General features: G+C 40.6%; 2 protein-coding genes across 14 annotated transcripts in view; both read left to right on the top strand.

The window, feature by feature from the left end:
• CWH43 (cell wall biogenesis 43 C-terminal homolog) overlaps nucleotides 1–13,380 on the top strand; it is a 30,916-nt gene extending 17,536 nt beyond the window's left edge. For 4 of the 5 annotated variants that reach the window (XM_050973281.1, XM_030239487.2, XM_050973282.1 and 1 more), the window contains 6 exons: nucleotides 2,670–2,805; nucleotides 3,977–4,126; nucleotides 6,434–6,578; nucleotides 7,195–7,256; nucleotides 8,321–8,476; nucleotides 9,987–13,380. In XM_050973281.1, the coding sequence (XP_050829238.1) occupies nucleotides 2,670–2,805; nucleotides 3,977–4,126; nucleotides 6,434–6,578; nucleotides 7,195–7,256; nucleotides 8,321–8,476; nucleotides 9,987–10,074 (737 nt within the window). In that variant the 3' untranslated portion in view covers nucleotides 10,075–13,380. Of the gene's footprint in view, nucleotides 1–2,669; nucleotides 2,806–3,135; nucleotides 3,419–3,976; nucleotides 4,127–6,433; nucleotides 6,579–7,194; nucleotides 7,257–8,320; nucleotides 8,477–9,986 lie in introns of those variants that run through there. The other variant, XM_050973284.1, reaches the window with a different exon arrangement.
• Nucleotides 13,381–17,792: 4,412 nt separating this feature from the next.
• Nucleotides 17,793–19,478, top strand: part of DCUN1D4 (defective in cullin neddylation 1 domain containing 4) — a 38,213-nt gene continuing 36,527 nt past the window's right edge. For 4 of the 9 annotated variants that reach the window (XM_009100424.4, XM_050973292.1, XM_009100429.4 and 1 more), the window contains exon 1: nucleotides 17,866–17,983. In XM_009100424.4, the coding sequence (XP_009098672.1) occupies nucleotides 17,959–17,983 (25 nt within the window). In that variant the 5' untranslated portion in view covers nucleotides 17,866–17,958. Of the gene's footprint in view, nucleotides 17,811–17,865; nucleotides 17,984–19,478 lie in introns of those variants that run through there. The other 5 variants (XM_050973293.1, XM_050973289.1, XM_050973288.1 and 2 more) reach the window with 5 other exon arrangements.

Genomic DNA, 19,478 nt, shown 5'->3' with positions numbered 1-19,478 from the left:
AGTGAAAACACCTTGGTAACTGAAGCCATTTTTGCAAACAAGAACCTGTGTTTCGTGGTTTTCTCTTCAATTTGTGAACTGTTCCAATAAAATCACTTCAGTCAAAAATCCATTTGCAGAGGTGATAATTTGTTTAATATGTTTTAAAGAGGTTTCTGATCAGAGGAAACATTATATTTCTTATTTGAATTTTACTTCTCATATTGCTGATGAGTTACTTGTCTATAGAGAAATTCTTTGCATAAAGGAAATATCCTTTTAGATAAAATACAATGGTATTTACAAACGTAAATATACTTTTGGATAAAATACAATGTTTTATAACTCCTATGTGGGTTTTTTTAAATGTGAAGCATTACATAATTCCTAAAGGCTGTGAAATTCCAATGCCCTTAATCATTAATACAGAGAAGAAACATACAAGTCTGTTTCCATCACTGAACCAGTGCAATGTATACAAGAAAAGTAGTGATTGTAGCTTGGTGGTCATATTTCACCATAAAGAAGAGTGTCTAAACTGTTACTCATGGGCAGGATTTTGGCTGGAAATTAGCTATAGGAAATTAAGAATTTGGACTCGAGTGCTGTTACAGAGAGCATTGAAAGGAATTGGCCAGTAGTGCTTGTAGGTGTTACTCTTTTCCTGCAGTACCCATGAGATAAGGTAGACAAGGGACAGACAGTTTAACATCAAAAGCACTTCAGGGAATTAGCAAATGTCTGTGCTGCCATTCCAGCATTTGTTGCTCTCCGGTCCACCACAGCATTTTCCTGAGCAGCTCAGGCTTTACAGACCCAAGCAATGAAATGGTGCTCCTGTGCAAGTCTTGGTTTTGTGGCAGAGATACACAGGAGTTAGTGAAGAGTGAAGAGGCTGATTTTAACCTTGTTCACTCCATTGTCCCATGACCAAAGGTTCAGAGAGCTGGGCTGTGTTGGCTATCTGGTGATATGAGAAAAGAGCCAGGACATTTAATGAATTGAAATTTGGATCATTCTTCTGCATAACTGATTCCATAGTTCATGTCTGGGTGGTTATTTAATCTTTGCATATTTATTTATGAATTTTGATGAATGCATTCATTTCTGGTACCTATAGTTTAAATTAATGAATATTTGAAAAAGTGATTACCTTGTTATGTCCATTGGCATTTATTTAGGGTAATAAAATATCACGTCTAAAAAAGACAATTGGTAAGTCAAAAAGGCAGCAAATTCCAAAATATAAATTAATAAATCATAGTTTCTAATCGGTGGAAACAGTATTCTGGAGTTTTATATTACATGGATATTGTTATAAAAAATACTACATTAACATTGTCAGTAAATGCATTCAGAATTTGTCTGGAAATTCCTATAAGAAGAATTTCTGATTTTGAGAGCCATAGAGAAAAGAGTGGCTATCTGCTTTAGGGTAGGAGCTGTCTTTAAAGGTGTGGTAGATGTGGTGGTGTGCATTCTTTAGGCTCACCTCTCTGTTGGAGGTGAAGATGCAACATATAATGGCTTTTGGGACTGGAATTTCTGTCTGCCCTGGAGGGATCCAACATCAACCCATCTTAATGGTTTCAGTTACTGTTTCTGTGGTCAGCATGTATGCTAATGATGTAGAAGGAAAAACCTGGGAATCCACTTAAGAACTCTGAGCTCCCATTTTCCCTCCTGACAATGCTTTACACTCCTGCATATGATACTTCGAAAGCAAAAAGTCTTCTGTGGTGCTGGATGGTCATAATTCCTTATGGATGGGCTGTGGATGAAATGGTGACTTGATTTGCCTTCCTGTGTAGGGCAACACTCTAAGAGTGGCATAATTGCAGGAAGAAGGGAGCACTTGGAGCACTTGTTACTGCTGCAGCTATACTGACCTGCTGCTCAAGCTGAGTCTGAATAGTTCAGCCATCCTGGAGACAGCTTGCAGACTCCCACCTTCCTTCAGGCATGGGCAGGTGATTGTTAGATGCCAGCTCCTGAAGGAACTGCATAGTTCTCCTCTATCCTGCAGTTAAAATATAGGGGAACCCATCATGTTCCCCTGGCAAAACCACACCTCTGCATGTAAACAGGGAGGGACCACAGTGCTTTGAGAAAGTGAGGGGGCTGCAGATGGTCAGTAATTCGCGGGAGCTGCAAACCCTTCTGTTACCATGCCTTGGGGCTGATGCAAGGTTGCTCTGGGCTGAATAATTATTTTGGCAACAGTAACCAGCTGTGTCTTGCACAGGACCTTTTGAAGCCCAGTAGGATTTGGTAGATGAAGGGAAGTGCAGATGTGCTATGTAGTGTTTTTTCATCAAATTGAAAGCAGTAGACTTGCTACTGTGCTGTTAATTTGTGTGAGCACAGCATCTCTAATGCTTTAGAAATGGCACGAGGTCTGCTCAGGCCAGCTGTATTCTGCAGTCTCTTGTATCTCTGCTTATGCACCAGGAATGAGCCATCGCCAGCAGACACTAAGTGCATCTTCATCAGAGTTTGTGTGGCCTGCAGTAGCCAAAAGTTTGGGCATGACTTTGTTGCTAGCATTGATTTGCCTTGACTGACCTCGGAAGGGCTTGTGTCTATCCCTCTGTAACCAAAATAATGACATTTTGTAGTTATTTATAAGTCCCGTTTATAGGTAACAGTTACAAATTGAAATTATTTTCTTTTTTTCCCTTCCATCCTAGAAGCAGATTTTATCACTATTATAGAGAGTGATGCCTCTAAACCATTCATTGGAAATCATGATCCAGCCATGTGGCTAGGAGAAAGACTGGGATTTTACACAGATTTTGGTCCAAGCACAAGAGATCACACCTGGGGGTGAGTCACCTTTACATGCACAGTGACAGTAAATAGATGTAAACATACTGCCCAATTTAAACTGCACTAATACAGAAGCAAAGAATAGTTGCAATAGTACTCAATATAATCACTTGTTGAAGCTTGTCCTTTAGCAATGGGCTTTGATTCAATGTGGATGGAGTTTTCTCATTGCTAAACATGATCAGGTTTTGGTGCCTGCCCCCATAAGCTGCTTTGGTTTTGGTGATGCAGAGAATGGCATCCTACCCTTTAATTTACAGATTTGGATGTTTAGCATTTCAAGTGCTGCACCTGACGCACTTTTCCCGTTATTTTGTTTTGGGCTAGGATAATTTTATATTGCAGACTTAAAAATGTGACAGCAGTTGGAAAATGTTGCACATCAGGAGGTATGAGAAATTTTGAATTCATATCTAGCTTGGGCTGTGTAATGGGAAATGGGAATAGAAAGGTGCATGTCTGCTTGACCAGATATTTTGTGTCTAATTTTACCTTAATGCTTGACCACCTACCAGTTGCATATCTTTAAACATCTTTGTCCTCTAGAAAAATACTGGCATATAATGTGGCTTTTTTTTTTAGGGGGATATACATATCTCTATGGCAGATAGAACTTCCTACTGATGTTGCTGTGGCCATTTACTTTTTGCCATATGTGAGGGGCATTTTGTAACTTTCTTCTTCCAGACCCTGTCTATTTGAGACAGAATGGGGGAGAGAGAAGTCATCCTCTGAGATTTTATTAATAAAATACATTGAAAAACCTGATGCAAAATGTCCAAACAGAAGCTAAAAAAGAGAAATTTCTCATTTTAAAGATATATTTCTACCTACTTCTACTTTTAATAAAATACCTTTTAATTTCTGGTAGTATAAAATTCTGTTTTGTCTGAAATATAGATCATGAAATGCTCAGTGAAAGTATTAATATTTATGGAAATAAATTTCTTAGTGTAGGAATTAACTTGATAATATATTTCTAGACATGTAGTTAAGCAGTATTTTAGAGGGAAACTTTCTATATTCAGAAAAATCCACTAGACATGGTTTGTGTTCTGGTCTTATAGTTTTCTATTTCAGTGACTGTTAATCTTCTGCTCACATTTATCTGCTTAGTGAATGATGCTTGTGAATCACAAAATGTAACTTTTTACCTTTCCTCATGTAGGATTATGGCACTGTCCAGGTATCCAATTGTAAAATCGACCCATCACCTCCTTCCATCTCCAGAGGGAGAGATTGCACCTGCCATCTCCCTGACTGTCAACTTCACAGGGAAGCTGGTTGATTTTGTTGTTGCTCACTTCGGAAATGAAGAGTGTGTATTTCACTTATTTTTACATAGAGTGTACAAAGTCATGTAATACAATTTGTGAACTTCCAGGATTTATTTTGTACTCTTTAAAATCTGCTGCTGTAATACTGGTTCTAGCTGGGCACGTTTGAAGAAATACTATGACAGTTTTGGTTAAACAAAATTGGTTAAACTAGTGGTTTAAAATTTTGAAGCATTTTTATTGTGTCATGCAAAACTCAGCTGAACCTACTATCTGAATTACTTGGGATTTAAAGATACAGTTCTGCAAAGTCACAACAAATGATAGGGCTACAGATGCACCTCAGCAGAGGACAGCATCCTTCTGAATTTTTGCATGTGGAATAGATGTATTACATTTGACAATGAGTGCAGATAGGTACAGTTACAGATAGGCAGCATTAATAGAAAACTGGTTTGTATTTTTTTAAAAAAAGTGATACATCTGAAACCTCCAAGAAAGGACAGTGTTGAAACAGCAGCAAAAATACCCATCAGTGTCTTTCTGAGAGTATGCAAGTGGAAATAGGAAGTCTGATCTCTGAATTCAGAAAAGCAATATTATACTAATAAATCAAATAAGTGATGGAAAAGAATTAGGTATATATTTCAGTTCTTGAAAACAATGTTTTGATTACCTGTGTGTAATGAATATTAATAAGAGATCCTTTTGTGAATGCTCCATGTAGCTGTTATTTCTGTTATATTTCATGGGATATCTAGTATGTTTGTGGCTATGTAGTAAGATCTGGAATTTAAAAAAAAAATTGTTACAATTAATGGAGCAGCAAATTTATGGATAGGGTGCAGAAAATTATAACACAAAGAAGCTGCTCAGAAAGTCAAAGGAATTCTCTGTATCCCATTTCCTTCCCCTGAGTAGAAACTGCACCAAACCTGCAAATTGCACCCTACAGTTGCAAATTGTTTATAGATTTCCCATTTATTAAACAAATATAATTGTCAGAAATCACTCCCCATTTTTAACTCTAGAACAGAATTTAATTCTGTGCCTCACATGGATGATTAGACTTGCCTGTCTGAGAAACTGTTTGTCAAAGTAGAAGAAAATAACACTGTATTATACCCTTGCAAAGAAATGAGATAAAGATGAAAGAGAAAATTTGAGGAGACACATGGGAAATGAGTGCAAATTAGATTGTGTTTTAGAGAGGAATGAATTTGTAACTAAATACTGCACATAACTGCTCATTTTTAGTATTTTTTCCTTCTGCTGCTTGCATTGACAGACTATAGAATACTGGATAGCTAGGGTTGTTTTTAAATAGGATTTTTAAAATGTGGGACTATAACTATGCCAGTGCCTTTAAAAGATCCCATCTTCTGGAGAGTTGCATTCTGGAAAGAGCAGCTAGCTGAGCAGGCAACTTCATATATACCTAGGTCAAACTTCTACTTAAGTGTTTGGGGTTCTTTTTGTCTCCTGTCTGTGTGCTCTTTCTCCCTAATACAGTTCCTTCAGTCAGAAGTACCACTATTTAGAAAGGGTAGCTGCACTTAAACTGTTGTCTTCTTCAGGGTTTACAGGTTCTAAAATCAGCTCTCTCTGTCAATGTTTTTGCTGTTAGCCCAGACTATCAAAATCTAGAAGACAATATGATTTACACAACCATTTAAAGTCATAAACATGAAGATTCATAGAAAGAGAACTGCTTTTTCATTATTTTATGACAAATCCAAGGACAGGGAATGAGATCCAATGAAGTATTTTACCAGGCTCCACTTACTTCACTCTCACTTTTGGTCATGTTGGAACTCTTGTGTAAATCTTGTTAAAGAGATGTGAAATACATGCCAAGTGTAATTAAGTAGTGCTAATGGGATGATGTAACTCTAGTTACATTTCATAAATTATGGCACACAGACTTTAAGACTCTATTTACCATGAACTATCCATAATAAAATTTCTCTAGCATGTGAGTTCTTTGCTACACACCACATAGTGCTAGCACTGTTAAATTTTAAGTACAAGCAGAGACAAAGGCTTAGATAACCAAAACACTAACATTCACATTTCCCAGTGATGATATCAGTATTAAAAACAAAACAGTAATAGAAAATGTCATTCCTGTAATGGATAGAAAGAGAATGTGAATTGAATCTACCATGACCATGTGGCTTTTATCAAATGTAGTGATAATTTTGAATCAATGAGCTTGCCGTGAATTTTCATGATCTCTAATATTGAGCAGCAAAATGGTACCAGATTGCTTTGTGGTTTACTGTGTCATACCACAAAGATTGTGAGGTAAAATGTATATGTATTAAAGTCTTTTCCATTTCTTTCAGAGAGGACTTGGACAGAAAACTCCAAGCAATAGCTGTTTCAAACCTCTTGAAGACTAGCTCTAAGCAAGTTGTGTTTCTAGGATACATCACTTCAGCTCCTGGATCCAGAGACTATACTGAATTAATAAAAAATGGAAATGTGCAGGTAATATTAAAATACTGCATCTTTACAGAAAATATATATATTGGAAACACTCAGCTTAATATTTCAAATTGGTAAATATAATAGAGAAGAAAACACATGCCCATTTTCAAATATAATCTTTAGCTCCCTCATGATATCTTTCAGAGAAGGTGGAGTTACACAGTAGAAGAACAAGAGGCAATGGACAGCAGCTGCCCCAAGGGAAATATCAGTTAGAAGAAATGAAAAGTCACAGGGTTGTCAAGGATTAGAACAGGAAGCTGGTGAAGTTGTGAAACTTTCATCCTTGGGTATATTCAGAAGTTAGCTGCATAAGGCCCTGAGTGACTTGCCTGAAGTGACTTTGACCAAGGTTAGGAGTAGGAGACCTCCAGATAGCCTCTAATTCTGTGATTCTTTTGTTTTAAAAATGAACTCTGCATTAAGAGATACCAAAAAGTTGTCTGATTTCTACATGTCTAACAGTGAGCTTTTTTCTTTCTGCCTTATTACAATGTTTTACAAAATATTTTCCTGCAGTGAGATTACACTTCGGTCCTGTTACTGATTTAAAGCCTACCCAGATGAACACTTACCTTATTTGTTTGACTTTTTTTCCCTTTCACTATCCCTCTAGGATATTGACAGTACAGACAGGGACAGATGGTGTAGCTATATTATGTATCGTGGAGTAATAAGGTATGTTAAAGGGAATCACCTATTTGTAGGCTTAAATATCTTTATGGTTATCAGTTTTATAATCTTTTGTAAGTGCTTGTGGAAGAGTCTTACATTCCTAAACAATTATTATGGGCAGTTGGATCGATCATAAAATTATGTGAAACATTGATCTTAGGGTCACAAGCACTGGTGTATCTCTGAATATAGTTCACAAAGACGCTATTACAGGTTTCATCATTCTCTGTCAAAAGCAGATCTACTCTGCTTTGGTAGCATAAAACTACATTTTTCCAAAGCTCTGGCTTTGCACCTTCATTCTAAAATGTGAAGGCTAAGACCTAATTTGTATGTGACACAGAAGATACAAATTTTGAACTATGCTTTAGGGTTTGTTGAAGCAAAATGCTGATCTAATCCAGCCAATCGTTTTGCTGGATTTTGGGAAAACTTGAACTGTGTAAACACAGTAAACTTGAACTGTGTAAACACTTGAGGCACAGGACCTATGCACTCCATATCTTTTAATCCCAAATTGCTTGTAAATCATTCTCTTGGTGATGTTTGTACCAAAATGGACTTCATTGACTTTTGAATAAACTATGCAAATTCTGCAGTGTTCACAAGTTGTAAACTTGATAGCTGTCTTAACAGTATTGAGTAAAAAAGAAAAAAAAGGCAACTAAAAAAATTCAGCTAAAACTCTATTTGCAATTTGAATTTTTCTCATTATTCATTCAATTGATCCTTGAGTTTCTTTCTTGAATATTGAAATCTTTTCAGTGAAAATTTAGTGAGCTTATACCTACACTCATACTCTAAAGCTATCATTTTTTAAAAAGGTTTTTATACATAGGACTTATTTTTACTGTCAAACACAATTTTTCAATTTTTTTGTTTGTGACGTGGTATTATGATCCTGTTTATGGAGCAATTTTAGCTTTTTGAGGGTGAGATTCACAAAAATGGAAAATTGTGTTGATAATAGAAAGCATAGCTCTTGGGAAAAAAAGATATGTTCATTAAGAATGTGGTGAAATTGTCTTGGGTTATTTCTTCAAACTAACTCTTCTCATATTTGACAGGCTGGGTTATGCCCGCATATCTCATGCTGGTTTAAGTGATTCAGAAGTCCAGATGGCCAAATTTAGAATCCCGGATCACGGGGATAGCTATGTTGACAACGACAGAATTGTCACTGATCCCAGCCAAGTTCCTGAGGACATCCATTTCAATCCCAGGTCAGTGTGTCTCATAGGAAATGAAGGGGATGATGTACCTGGCATCTTGTAAAAGAGAAGTCTAGGAACAAAATTATTTCTAAAGTGAGAGGCGCTGATCAATAGCCAACTGAGCAAAAAGGTAGAAGTCAAGAACTTCTGATTTGCGATTCCATTTTTTCGATTGTTTTGGCATATTCCCTTGGAAAATCAGTCTGTTGTGTCACAGCATAAATTGCAAGTAATGCTCATTTCACCCAGGCAATTTCTGAGATTGTTTGATAGGGATATTTGCCAAGTGGTGTGGTGACTCATTTGATAGATGATGAAAGTTCTCCCATGTTTCTCAGCACTTCAGAGATTGTGCTCTTAATATACTGTCACTTAGAATATCAAATACAATATATACATTAAATACTTTTTGCATAAGCATTTTAAAACATACCATATAATTGGAGCAAAAACTAAAAAGAAGGCCTGAGACAGTATGTTGCATGTGTCAAGAAGGAAAAAAAAGGGACTAGTTTTATTGTAAAAGAGTAATTTATTTCTAAATTGCCATCATTTTTCCACTGGTATTGCATAAGGAAGAGATGTATAGAGAAAGATATTTATTCTAGAGTTAAGTATTAATAGTGAAAGAGTCATGAAGTTAGTGACAGATGTTGCCACCGAGAGAATAATTCCCAGTAATGCCACGTTTACTACGCCTAACAAGCATAATGCAGAATATTTTACTTTTTCATCTACATCTGAGAGTGGAGTGTACTCACTTCTTATGTACCACTCAGCCACTGGCTTCCTGTCTAAGCAGGGGTTTGCCCAGACTTTTCCACATGATGGAACTTGCCTACAGTTAGCATTCATGTTCACAGTTTTCTTGGTTGACTTCAGCACAGAATCTTGTCCTAATTTCTTTTCTCTGCCTATAAACAGAAAATGTTTACCCTACTGGAATGTATTTAACTTTTTCTGATTAACTCTACTTCTTTAGCAATACAATGGCATTGCTCTTAAATATTACTTAGCACTGATATTTTGATAAGTGCTCCATTTTACCTTTGCAAGTCTGTCTACCATAATAGTCAGTTGTCAAAAGTGTCATATTTAAATGTGGCATGAAAATTTAGAATTTTCATCATAATTTGCAAAAGCAAGATGTACAGTATTTATAACAGGATTGACTGTTTTGATACTATGGGTGTTTAAATTGTATCTCCATTAAAATCAGGATGAAAAACTTAGCTTAGAATTTAAGCAGATAAATGCAACACTCAGCTTTTTCATCTGGAGTTCCAATTATAGACTGCCTATAGCATGAGCAGAATCAATGTAATTAATTGTCTCCAGTATACTCAAAGACCTTTAAAAGGAGAGGGTTCATAGAACCTGATGTACATTTGATAGAGTTGGGCCCTGTTTCTGAAATAAATTGTCTAGAACATTCAGAAGTAGAGTAGGGATTGTATGATTTAATTGCATGGGCTAAATAATGTTGTAATAGTATTGCTCTGTTGAATATTTTTTTTAGGTTTGGATCTTATAAAGATGGACATAATTATGTGCCTATTCATCACTTTCATATGAGCACGCCTAAATATTTTAAACGGAAAAATTAGAGCAAGAAAAGAAAATTATTATTCAGACCAACAAGAAAGGTTTGTTGCTTGAAACTGAATTGACAGCCAAAAAGACTACACTGTTTAAGACTGAGCAACTCCCATGCTGCACAACACTGTGAATGTCTATGTAACAGTTGGTGAATGAGCTGCCATCACTGTGAGGGAGGGAAGATGCACGCATTTTGGTAAACTGGTTGGCCAGATACCTGCTTTGTATGCAACAAAGCAAGGCTGGGAACTTGCTTTGGCAACAACTTCTTCAGCTTTTGTGAAGGTATCATATATCATGACGTTTCAGAGTGCTATTGCTGCTACTAAAATAAAAAGATTGACCTAGGGTTTTTCAAAATAGGAATGGAACTAGTGTATTTTTTAATTGGGAGATATGCCATAAGTATGTGTTTGAAGTGTGCACCTTTTTGACTCAAACAGTATTTACATCTGCTGCTATTCTACATTTTATTCTTAAATGAATTTTACAACAATTTGCAGATAATTGATGTTCATAATGCTGGAGAAAAAGAGGTGACTTATAGATTTCATTTTATTAACTGGACATTAGACACTTCAATGCTTTTACAAAGGGAAGAGTACCTCTGAATAATGATGGTTATGAGACACCTGCATGAACACACTGACAAAGAATTAAGAACAATCATGCTCAACATAACAAGGTTTCTGAGAAGGGAGAAAAGTTGGTTGTAACTTTTATTTAAGATGAACTGTAATAATGGAGGGGAAAAGACCTTTCTTTCTTTGCTAGTGCTACACTTCAGTAGGACTAAATAGAAGTGTTGCTTTTTTGACCTAGGCAGTGAATTCCCTGTTATGCCGTGCACGTGACACAATGTAAATTGTGTCTTCTCAGGGTCTCTTGGCAATGTCTTATGTATTTAGCTCCTGATCCTTCAGTATACGTGCAGAGCTTCCCTTTAACAATGAGGACATCTTCAGTGTCATCCAAAGGATGTTTCCTGTTTGTGAGAAGCATGCTAGATAATTTACATGACACATTCAGTTTGGAAAGCACATTTGTGATGTTGGGATTCAATCCTGTGTGTCTTCCCAGTCCTATCTAAGCATACCTTAACTGAGAGGAATAGGATATGTTGCAGGAAAGAGGATGGATTTTTTTTTTCTCCCTCTTAATTCTTCACCATATACTTTTAAGAACAGCTTGAGTGCATTCAATTTGATTGTTTCTCAATGTAAGCAAATACAGGATGGGTTTTTACCCAGGGTTTCTTGTCCTATGGAGTCAGGAAATTGCTGCCAGCACCACACTTATTGCTTTATTTGGATCACCTATCATTTTGTTCCCTTGTTTTCAGAGCTGTGTTTCTGAGAGTGAAACTGATCACTGGCCTTTATGGACAGAGGATATCTGAAAGGCATTTAAGTCTCAGTGGTTATGTATTCATCATCTCAGATGTAACTGACAATTAATGAGGCATTGTTGAACTAATTTCTCACCTATGGGTGCTTGGTGTGTGTTTACAAGCCCTCTGAACTTGTTCTTTGTGTGGCTCCACAGCAAGACAGGATAAATGATGTTGTGGAGAGATCCAAATTATTTTCTTGCAGTTTTAGCAGTTTTCTTCTGCAAACACCAGTAGCCCTTGTCTCTTCTTTCTCCCAGCTTGCAAAAACAGCTGGCACTGGCACCAACATTGCACAGTGCTCTGAGTATCCTAATTTATTTTGAGCATGCTCTCATGCTAGCTATGATGCATGTCCAGCCACAGGTCTGCCTTTTCATAGTCTGTAGAACTCTGGACATTATCTTGTCACATTATTTAACATTCTCCACAGGCTGACTCTGCAAATACCTTGTAATGTGAGCAGATTATTAATGTGAAATGCAAGAAATGAAACATGTAAGTACAAAAAGGTTGAAAACTCCTAATTTTTTAACAATTAAAAAATAGGATGAGGATATTTTCCAAGAAGCCAGATAGCATAACATGACTTGCATAACAGAGCAGATTATAACTCATATCTGTATGTAATCTTCAAAGTCTCTGAGCATACTTTAATGGATTTTTTTACAGGATTTAGACACGCTCACCCTATTAGGAAGGTTCATGTTGACAGTGAAAAAATCTTAAATTTGAATATTCTCTTCTTCTAAGTAGCTTGTGTAGTTTAATGTATGTAATTAGTAGCTAATATTTGTTGACATTTGCATTATTTTATCAAAATTATTAAGAAAAAACATGACCACAAACAGTTTGTATACTCCTTCTACTCCTGTGGTTAGAATTGGGAAGCTAAAACTAAACTTTATTTGTCCTTACATCCACACACTGATCTAATCCCTTGATATTTAAGTGGCTTAGGAAAATGTGCATTATATATCTAAGTCACAATCATTGTTTCAAACTATGACAGAAATGTGCTAGAACAGGTCCTGCTGCAGGGGTGTGTGACTAATCTTTTCGTTTTCTAATCATACTCTCTTCATCTCAACTTTCCTAAGAAAGTATGTTATGAAAGAAGAAGTTTGTGGATATCTTTATGCATTCAGAGATGGCATGCAAAGAAAATAATCTATAAAACAAACAGTATTTACTAAAGGTTTGAACTTTTACTTGTGCTAAAAGGTCTAGATTACATATTTCTGACTTCTAAATAATATGTATTCTGTTGAACTCCAAATCCCATCCTCTGAAATTCTGTGCAGGTCTGTTGAAGTTTGTAGGAATGTACAGGAAGAGACAGCAGTACATCAGGGGCCTGTCAGTGTGTATCTTGGAATAAAAAAGAACTCCAGGTAACATATATCAGAGCAACTTCTGAAAGTACTGGATTCTTCAGCAGGGTGGAGACTCCAGTCTCCCCTTACAGATATATTCCTGCCTGGACTCAGGCACAGAGACTCTGGTGTTGCTACAGAGCACTCCAAAACCTGGGAACTGCAGTTCTAACATCTTGGGCTTGAAGAAAAACCTGAAACTGTTATTTCCCATTTTCAAAAACAGTATTGCAGCTACAAGCTGAGCAAAAGTTGGACACACCCTTTGGTTTTGAACCAGACTTGATGTTATTGAAACAAGTTGTTGCAGCTTCAGTGTACAGGTAACCAGTTCCCACCTGTCCCACTGGAACAGAACACTGAGAATGTTCATGGTTCTCTGCTGATAGTGAGGGAGCTTTGTGGCCCCAGAGAGGGGTGCTGCCTGTTTTGATGCACCCCCAGCGTTCAGGAAGAAATTCTTAGCTGCTCTCAAGCTTGGTTGCTTAGAGTTGCCTCATGATGAATGAAGAGAATGTAAAATTTAAAACTGAAGCTGAAAAAAACCCCTATAACTGGAATGTAAGAATTTAGGTATCAACAGCCCTGCAACGTTTTTTCTCATGTATGTAAAATGACATTTGTTTGCAGGATGTTACAGAAGGACCTTTGGGCCAATGTACTTGTGGAGTAAGTGTTAGAGAACAGACCTTTTCACTTCAACATGGAACACACTGGGAGTCCATGGGACAGGGAGATTAAAATGAGCTGGACAGTTTTATGAGTAGTGCTTTGAAGCAGTTCATATAATCTGCAGCTCTTCTTTCTGCCACTTGAGGTCCTCTTTTGTCCCTAATTGGTACAGTTTGCTGACACCAGGCAGGAATAACTCACAGGTATTAGGGTTTTTTCATTGTAACTCTGAGGGTGGAAAATCTTTTCAGAAGCATTACACAAATATGTGTTGACTTGTGTATCAGGTAACTCTTCACATCTGCAAATGATTTGGAACTGTGATTGCTGGGCTTCTTGTATGCACTTACAACACTGTGCTTTGTTACTGCTTTATCTGCTTTCTTAATGTTAAGCAATTCTTCTTTGTAATGCTTTTCTTTTTAATACAATTCTCCTTCCCCTCTGACTTGCAAAACACATCATGCCATGTGATTCTGGTGCCTAAAATTAATTTTCAAGCTTGTTTCTAAGCAAATCAAGATGAATTAAAGTATTCAAGAGATAAAATGGCTTTAGCAATCTGGAGTCTGATATTCTTAGGATATAGAGTTTCCTTTTGGAAATTCTTTCTCAGACACATCTGCACTGTTTCTGATAGTGAAGAAGATACAACTAAGTAAATGGCTCCTCTTTCTCTTGTTAGCCAGTATTTTTCACAGTCTTCAATTAAGTTGTTTTTTTTTAATGTGGTTCCCATTTTAGCTGTCAATTAAAAAAAAGCAGTGCAAACATTAAAAAAGCAAACAATGGCAGTCTTTTTCAGCAAAAAAGAAAAAAAGTCTGCAGTTCCAAGGTTGATCTAAGAGTATGCAAACTGGCAGATGCATTTACTGCCACTCTTCACTTCCATGGTTTGTTATTCCTCTGCTGTGCATTGATGGGAGCACTTGCACGTATGTGTAGTAAGCCAGATCTGGATATTCAGCTGGCTGGGAAAACATACAAATAAAGAAAACTTAAAGAAGTGTTAAGAAGTTTGTTTTGTTTTGGGATGTTTTGCTTTTTGGGAGCATTGAGGACAGTCTTGCCCTTTGACCTACCTTGCTATTTAGCTGTTCAAGTGATTGCACTGGCACAAAATAAAGGATGCTAGCCAGGAAGGCTAGTATTAAGACACTAATGCTTGAACTACTTAAGCTGTCTCAGTCCGTGTAGTGGTTCCACCCTGGCTAGATGCCAGATGCCCACCAAAGCCCTCCATCACTCCCCTGTGCAACTGGAGAGGGGAGAGAAAATATAATGAAAGACTTGTAGATTTTGGTCAGAACAGGGAGAAATCACTCACCAGTTAGTGTCATGGGCAAAACAGACTTGACTCAGGGAAATTAATTGAATTTATTGCAAATCAAAATCAGAGCAGGCAAATGAGAAGTAAAACAAATCTCAGGAGCACCTTTCACCTTTCACCTCTTCCTTCTTTCTGGCCTTAACTTTATTCCCAGTTTTCTACTCCTCCCACACAGTGGCTCAGAGAAATGGGGGTTATGGTCAGTTCATCATGTGTTGTTTGTGCTGCTGCTTCCCCCTCAGGGAGAGGAGTCCTTCAGCTGCTCCAGTGTGGGGTCTCTCCCATGGGAGACAGTCCTACACAAACTACTCCAAGCTGATTATTCCCATGAGTTCCAGTTCCTCATGAACTGCTCCAACATGGGCCACTCTCCCACAGAGTGCAGTCCTTCAGGAACAGGCTGCTCTAGCATGGATCTCCCACAGGGTCACAAGTCCTGTTAGGACCCTGCTCCAGTGTGGGCTTCCCACACCTTTCTTTTGGGCATCTGCCTGCTGCAGTGTGGGGTCCTCCACAGGCTGTGTAGGTGGATCACTGCAGCCCTGTGGAGCTCCATGGGCTCCACCACAGCCTGCAGGGAATATCAGTTCTGCACCTGGAGCATCTCCTCCCCCTCCCTTACTGAGCCTGCTGTCTGCAGAGCTGTTTCTCTCACATGCTCTCACTCCCCACGTCTGTGGACACAGATTACATCTGTGCATTAACTTTTTTCCCCCTTCTTAAATATATTACCACACAGGCATTACCCCATCACTGATTTGTCTGTCTTGGAGCTGTTTGGCCTTGGCTCTGTCAGACGTTGGGAAGTTTCTAGCAGCTTCTCACAGAAGCCACTCCTGTAATCCTTCTGCTATCAGAACCTTGGCAAGTCACCCAATACAACGATTGATAAGCAATGACCTGTTTATCTGCTCTATGTCAAGTGAAGCATTTCTGCATTTTATAAACTCAGGCTTTAGAAAGGAAATACAGGTCTGATTTTGTACATCTGTTGGCTTGGAGGTTTAGTGGTTTACAGCTAGTGGTAATAAAGGAAATTATTTATAACTTCTTGAGGCTGGAATGAAGGTGCATGTTTTAATGGGCCTTGTTCTCACGGGGCAGGCTTCTTCTGGCTGATGCATGAATCCACTGTTAAGCAGGCAGAAACTAAGGAAACAGTTTCTTTTATGTTTCCCTATGGATTTCTTTGCAGATCTCGTTTTTAAGGGTCAGGGATTATACTTGTGCATTCAGAAATAAATGAAAGTTTTGCTTGTCAAACTTATTTGCTTTACAATTTAGAATGAAAGTAGTTACAGAAGCTGTAGTCTAAGGAAATACTTTGAAGGCCAAGTAATATCTTTCGTTTTAGACTAATAAAAATGGGGGGAAAGTACAAACCTTTCTGTCTTCAGATACAACCAAAAAGGGTTTTTCTGTGCCACCTTTCTTTACATCTGTATCAACTTAAGCTTTGTAAGGGATGGAAGAAGTTTTCTTTTTGAATAGGTTTTTAGTCTGAACTAGCAGCCTGCATGCTTTTTATGGTCAAGTGAACAAACAGATACCCCTAAAGGAATTGTTCATCTTAAACCAGAATTAGATCAGATGAACTGCTACTCAATGGTGCCCCTATTGGGTATAAGAACTTGGGATGACACATACTAATGTGAATGTCTGGCATGTGGGATGTTATAGAGCTACCACAGATGTAAAACCTAGCTTGCATTGCTTTATAACTATGTATTTTTTGCAGAGGTTTCACAGAATCACAGAATATTCTGAACTGGGATCACAAGGATCACAGAGTCCAGGTCTCAAGTAAATGGTTCATATGGGGATTGAACTCCAACCTTAGTGTTATTAACACCAGGCAACTGAGCTCAAGGAAAGATGGTGAAAATAGGAAAATATCCTGAGACACAGGCAGGAAGCTCTACAGAAATAATTTCAACGAGTTAGTGAGTAAGAATTTCAAATAATGTGAGCTTTCATTGCTCTGACATGGGTTTTAGTACATGACTTTTGAAAAGTGGATTCATTTTCTTGTGGACTCCACCCTCTTCTCTGTAAAACAGGCAGTGGAAAACAAGCAAAACAAATCATCTGCACTTGCACATTCTGACTCATGAGTAAGGCAAAGCTTACAAAAAAACCTCAAAGAAACACAAACAGGCCTGTGATCAGTTAATTCACGACTGTATGTTAGTGCATTACTCCAGAGGGACAATTACCTTAAATCTGGCACTACTTCAGTTTCATAGTCCTTGACTTGATTTTAACTTAACCTTTTAGCGGGAGGGTTTTTTCACTACTCAGTTCCTTCTAATCCTGGTCTGTGCACAGCCGCCGCTCTAGCAATCTCTAGCATCAGTGTTTCAGCGGCGGGAGGCGCCAGGGCCGGCAATTACCCCTTCTAGGATCGGGAACAATACCCACGGCATGAGCCGCTGCCATCGTCCCGCAAGGAGCACTCTTGGCGGCCTCAGGTTTCCCCACCGCCCATCCTGCCGCTGCCGTAACATTGACCTGACACTTGTGTGCGTTCGGCTGGCTTTGGCACCTTGCCATTTTTCTCCTTTGGAAGAGGGAGATGGAAGAAATAAGGAAATCGTTCCAGGCTAGCCGGTGATGTGGCCACACCGCGTGTGGCGACCACGGAGCGACGGGAGAGTGCCGCACACCGGCCGACCCGGCCCTGCCCGCCCGCCCGCGGACTCTGGAGGGCGGGCCAGCCCCACCGGCCACGCCCACTTCCTCAGCTCAGCCAATCGCATCAGTGCATAGGCGCGGCCCTTGGTCTCCATAGCCAATCAGCGCCGCGGGCGACACAAAGTGGTGCTCTTTGCACGCGCTTTAAAGGCCGGGAAAAACTGGCAGCGCCAGAGCCCAGTCAGAGCGGGGAGGGGCGTGGCCGGCTCTGCCTTCTGCCCAATGGGAGGCCGGGGCGGTGGTGCGGGGCAGGCGGAGGGAGAGTGGCAGCAGCCTCATCCAGTAAGAGGGCGAGACTAGCAGCGTCCCTCGGCAGTCCGGACCAATGGGCGCGGGCGGTGGGCGGGGCAGGCTGTCCGTGCCCAGGCTCTGGATTGGGAGCGGGGCAGGAGCCGGGCCGGGCCGGCAGCGTGTGCAGCGCTGCACGAAAATGCACTCGGATGCCGCCGCTGTCAGTGAGTAGCGCCGGGGCCGGGCCCGGGCCCGCCGCTCGGCCCGCTGCCCGACCGAAAGAACCGCCAGTCTGGGGGTGGCTTCTCTTGCCTCTGACCCGTGAGGCTTGGCCGAGCGCACCACCGCGACTCCCGATGCCGGGAAGGGTTCAGGCCCGCGGGTGCGGCACCGCCGCGGAGCGGGGCGGTGTGTGCGTGCCTGGCGGTGGGGCTCTCACGGGTCAGCGGGAGCCCCGCGGTTCTCGGCGCGTTCCCCCGGGGGGCGGGGGCGGAGCGGGCGGGGGCAGCAGCACCGGAGAGGGCCGGGGGCGCTCGGAGGGTGTGACGCAGTTTGCCCATCCCAGCTGGTGAGCGGGTGAGGCTGCGGTCGGCCCTCGTGGCTGCCTGTGAGAGAGCCGGCATTGCCGAGGGGAGCGCGGGCCGCGGAGCTGCGTGTGTAAGGGAAGACGGGCGGGGGTGAATTCAGCGGGTTCCGCCGGGCCGGTGCGGGAGAACCGGGCTGCTTGTGCGGGGGACTGGAGCCGCGGCGCATGGTGGGAAGTGGAGTCCCTGCGGCGGCGGCCCCACGCAACGGGGCGGCGGGAGGTGGCCTGGCGGACTACAACTCCCAGCGGGCCTTGCGCAGCGCGCTGCCCCCGCCCCGCGGACCCCCGGCCGTCCCCGCCCGCCCCCCCTAGGGAGCACGGGGGCTTCGCGCCGCCTGTTTTGGAGGAGCGTAGCGAGGGCTTTGTCTCCGCAATAGAGTTTCAGGCTGTGCGTTCCGAGCAGCAGGGACCGCCTGCTGTAGACGGGTTGCATGGTGCAGGGGCTCACGCATCTGCGTGGCCGTGGGGTGGCCGGGGTTCAGGGATAGGCGCCGTCCGCTGGAGAGACCTGGCTATCGTCCCGAGCACAAAGCTGTCCTGCTCGACGACGTCCCTGTGAAAGCTCCCAGGAACGTGTTCTCACTGCGAAAGGATTTGCAGCTCCTGGATGCTTTATTAGTGTAGAACTTTCTTGTGGGAAAGATAATGAAAATTGAAGCTTTGATCATGCGTTAATGAATGATGGTCCGACTTTTGGACAAAGTCCTGAAAGCAGTGGTGGAAAGAAATGCTGCATAATGCCTGGATTTTCTTGAATCCTCCTGTGCCTCTCAGAATGAGATCTCGTACAGGGGCAGCCCGGTAAAGGCTCGAACTCATAAGATTATATCATTTTTTAGTGGTTCTGGTTTATTTTACCTTTATATTTAGGGGTCATTATGTGTTGGTGGTGAAGGCTGCCATTAAAGCAGGAATGATTGCCTCATCTTAGAAATAGAAGGATAATTATTCTAGAAAATGCCTTCTGTTCAGTGTCTTTTGTAATGTGCTCTGTCAAAAAAAATGCAGGTCCTCATTATATACAGGTGTGAGTTACAGTTACAAATATTCCAGGGCTCCCTCATGTAGGATGATTAGGCGACATAGTAATTTTAAAATTTTTAAATTTCAGTTTTACTTCAGAAAACAGTAAG

The sequence above is a fragment of the Serinus canaria genome, chromosome 4 (assembly GCF_022539315.1).
Source record: "Serinus canaria isolate serCan28SL12 chromosome 4, serCan2020, whole genome shotgun sequence".
Classification (NCBI taxonomy): Eukaryota; Metazoa; Chordata; class Aves; order Passeriformes; family Fringillidae; genus Serinus; species Serinus canaria.
This window is presented reverse-complemented; position numbering and strand designations above follow the sequence as displayed.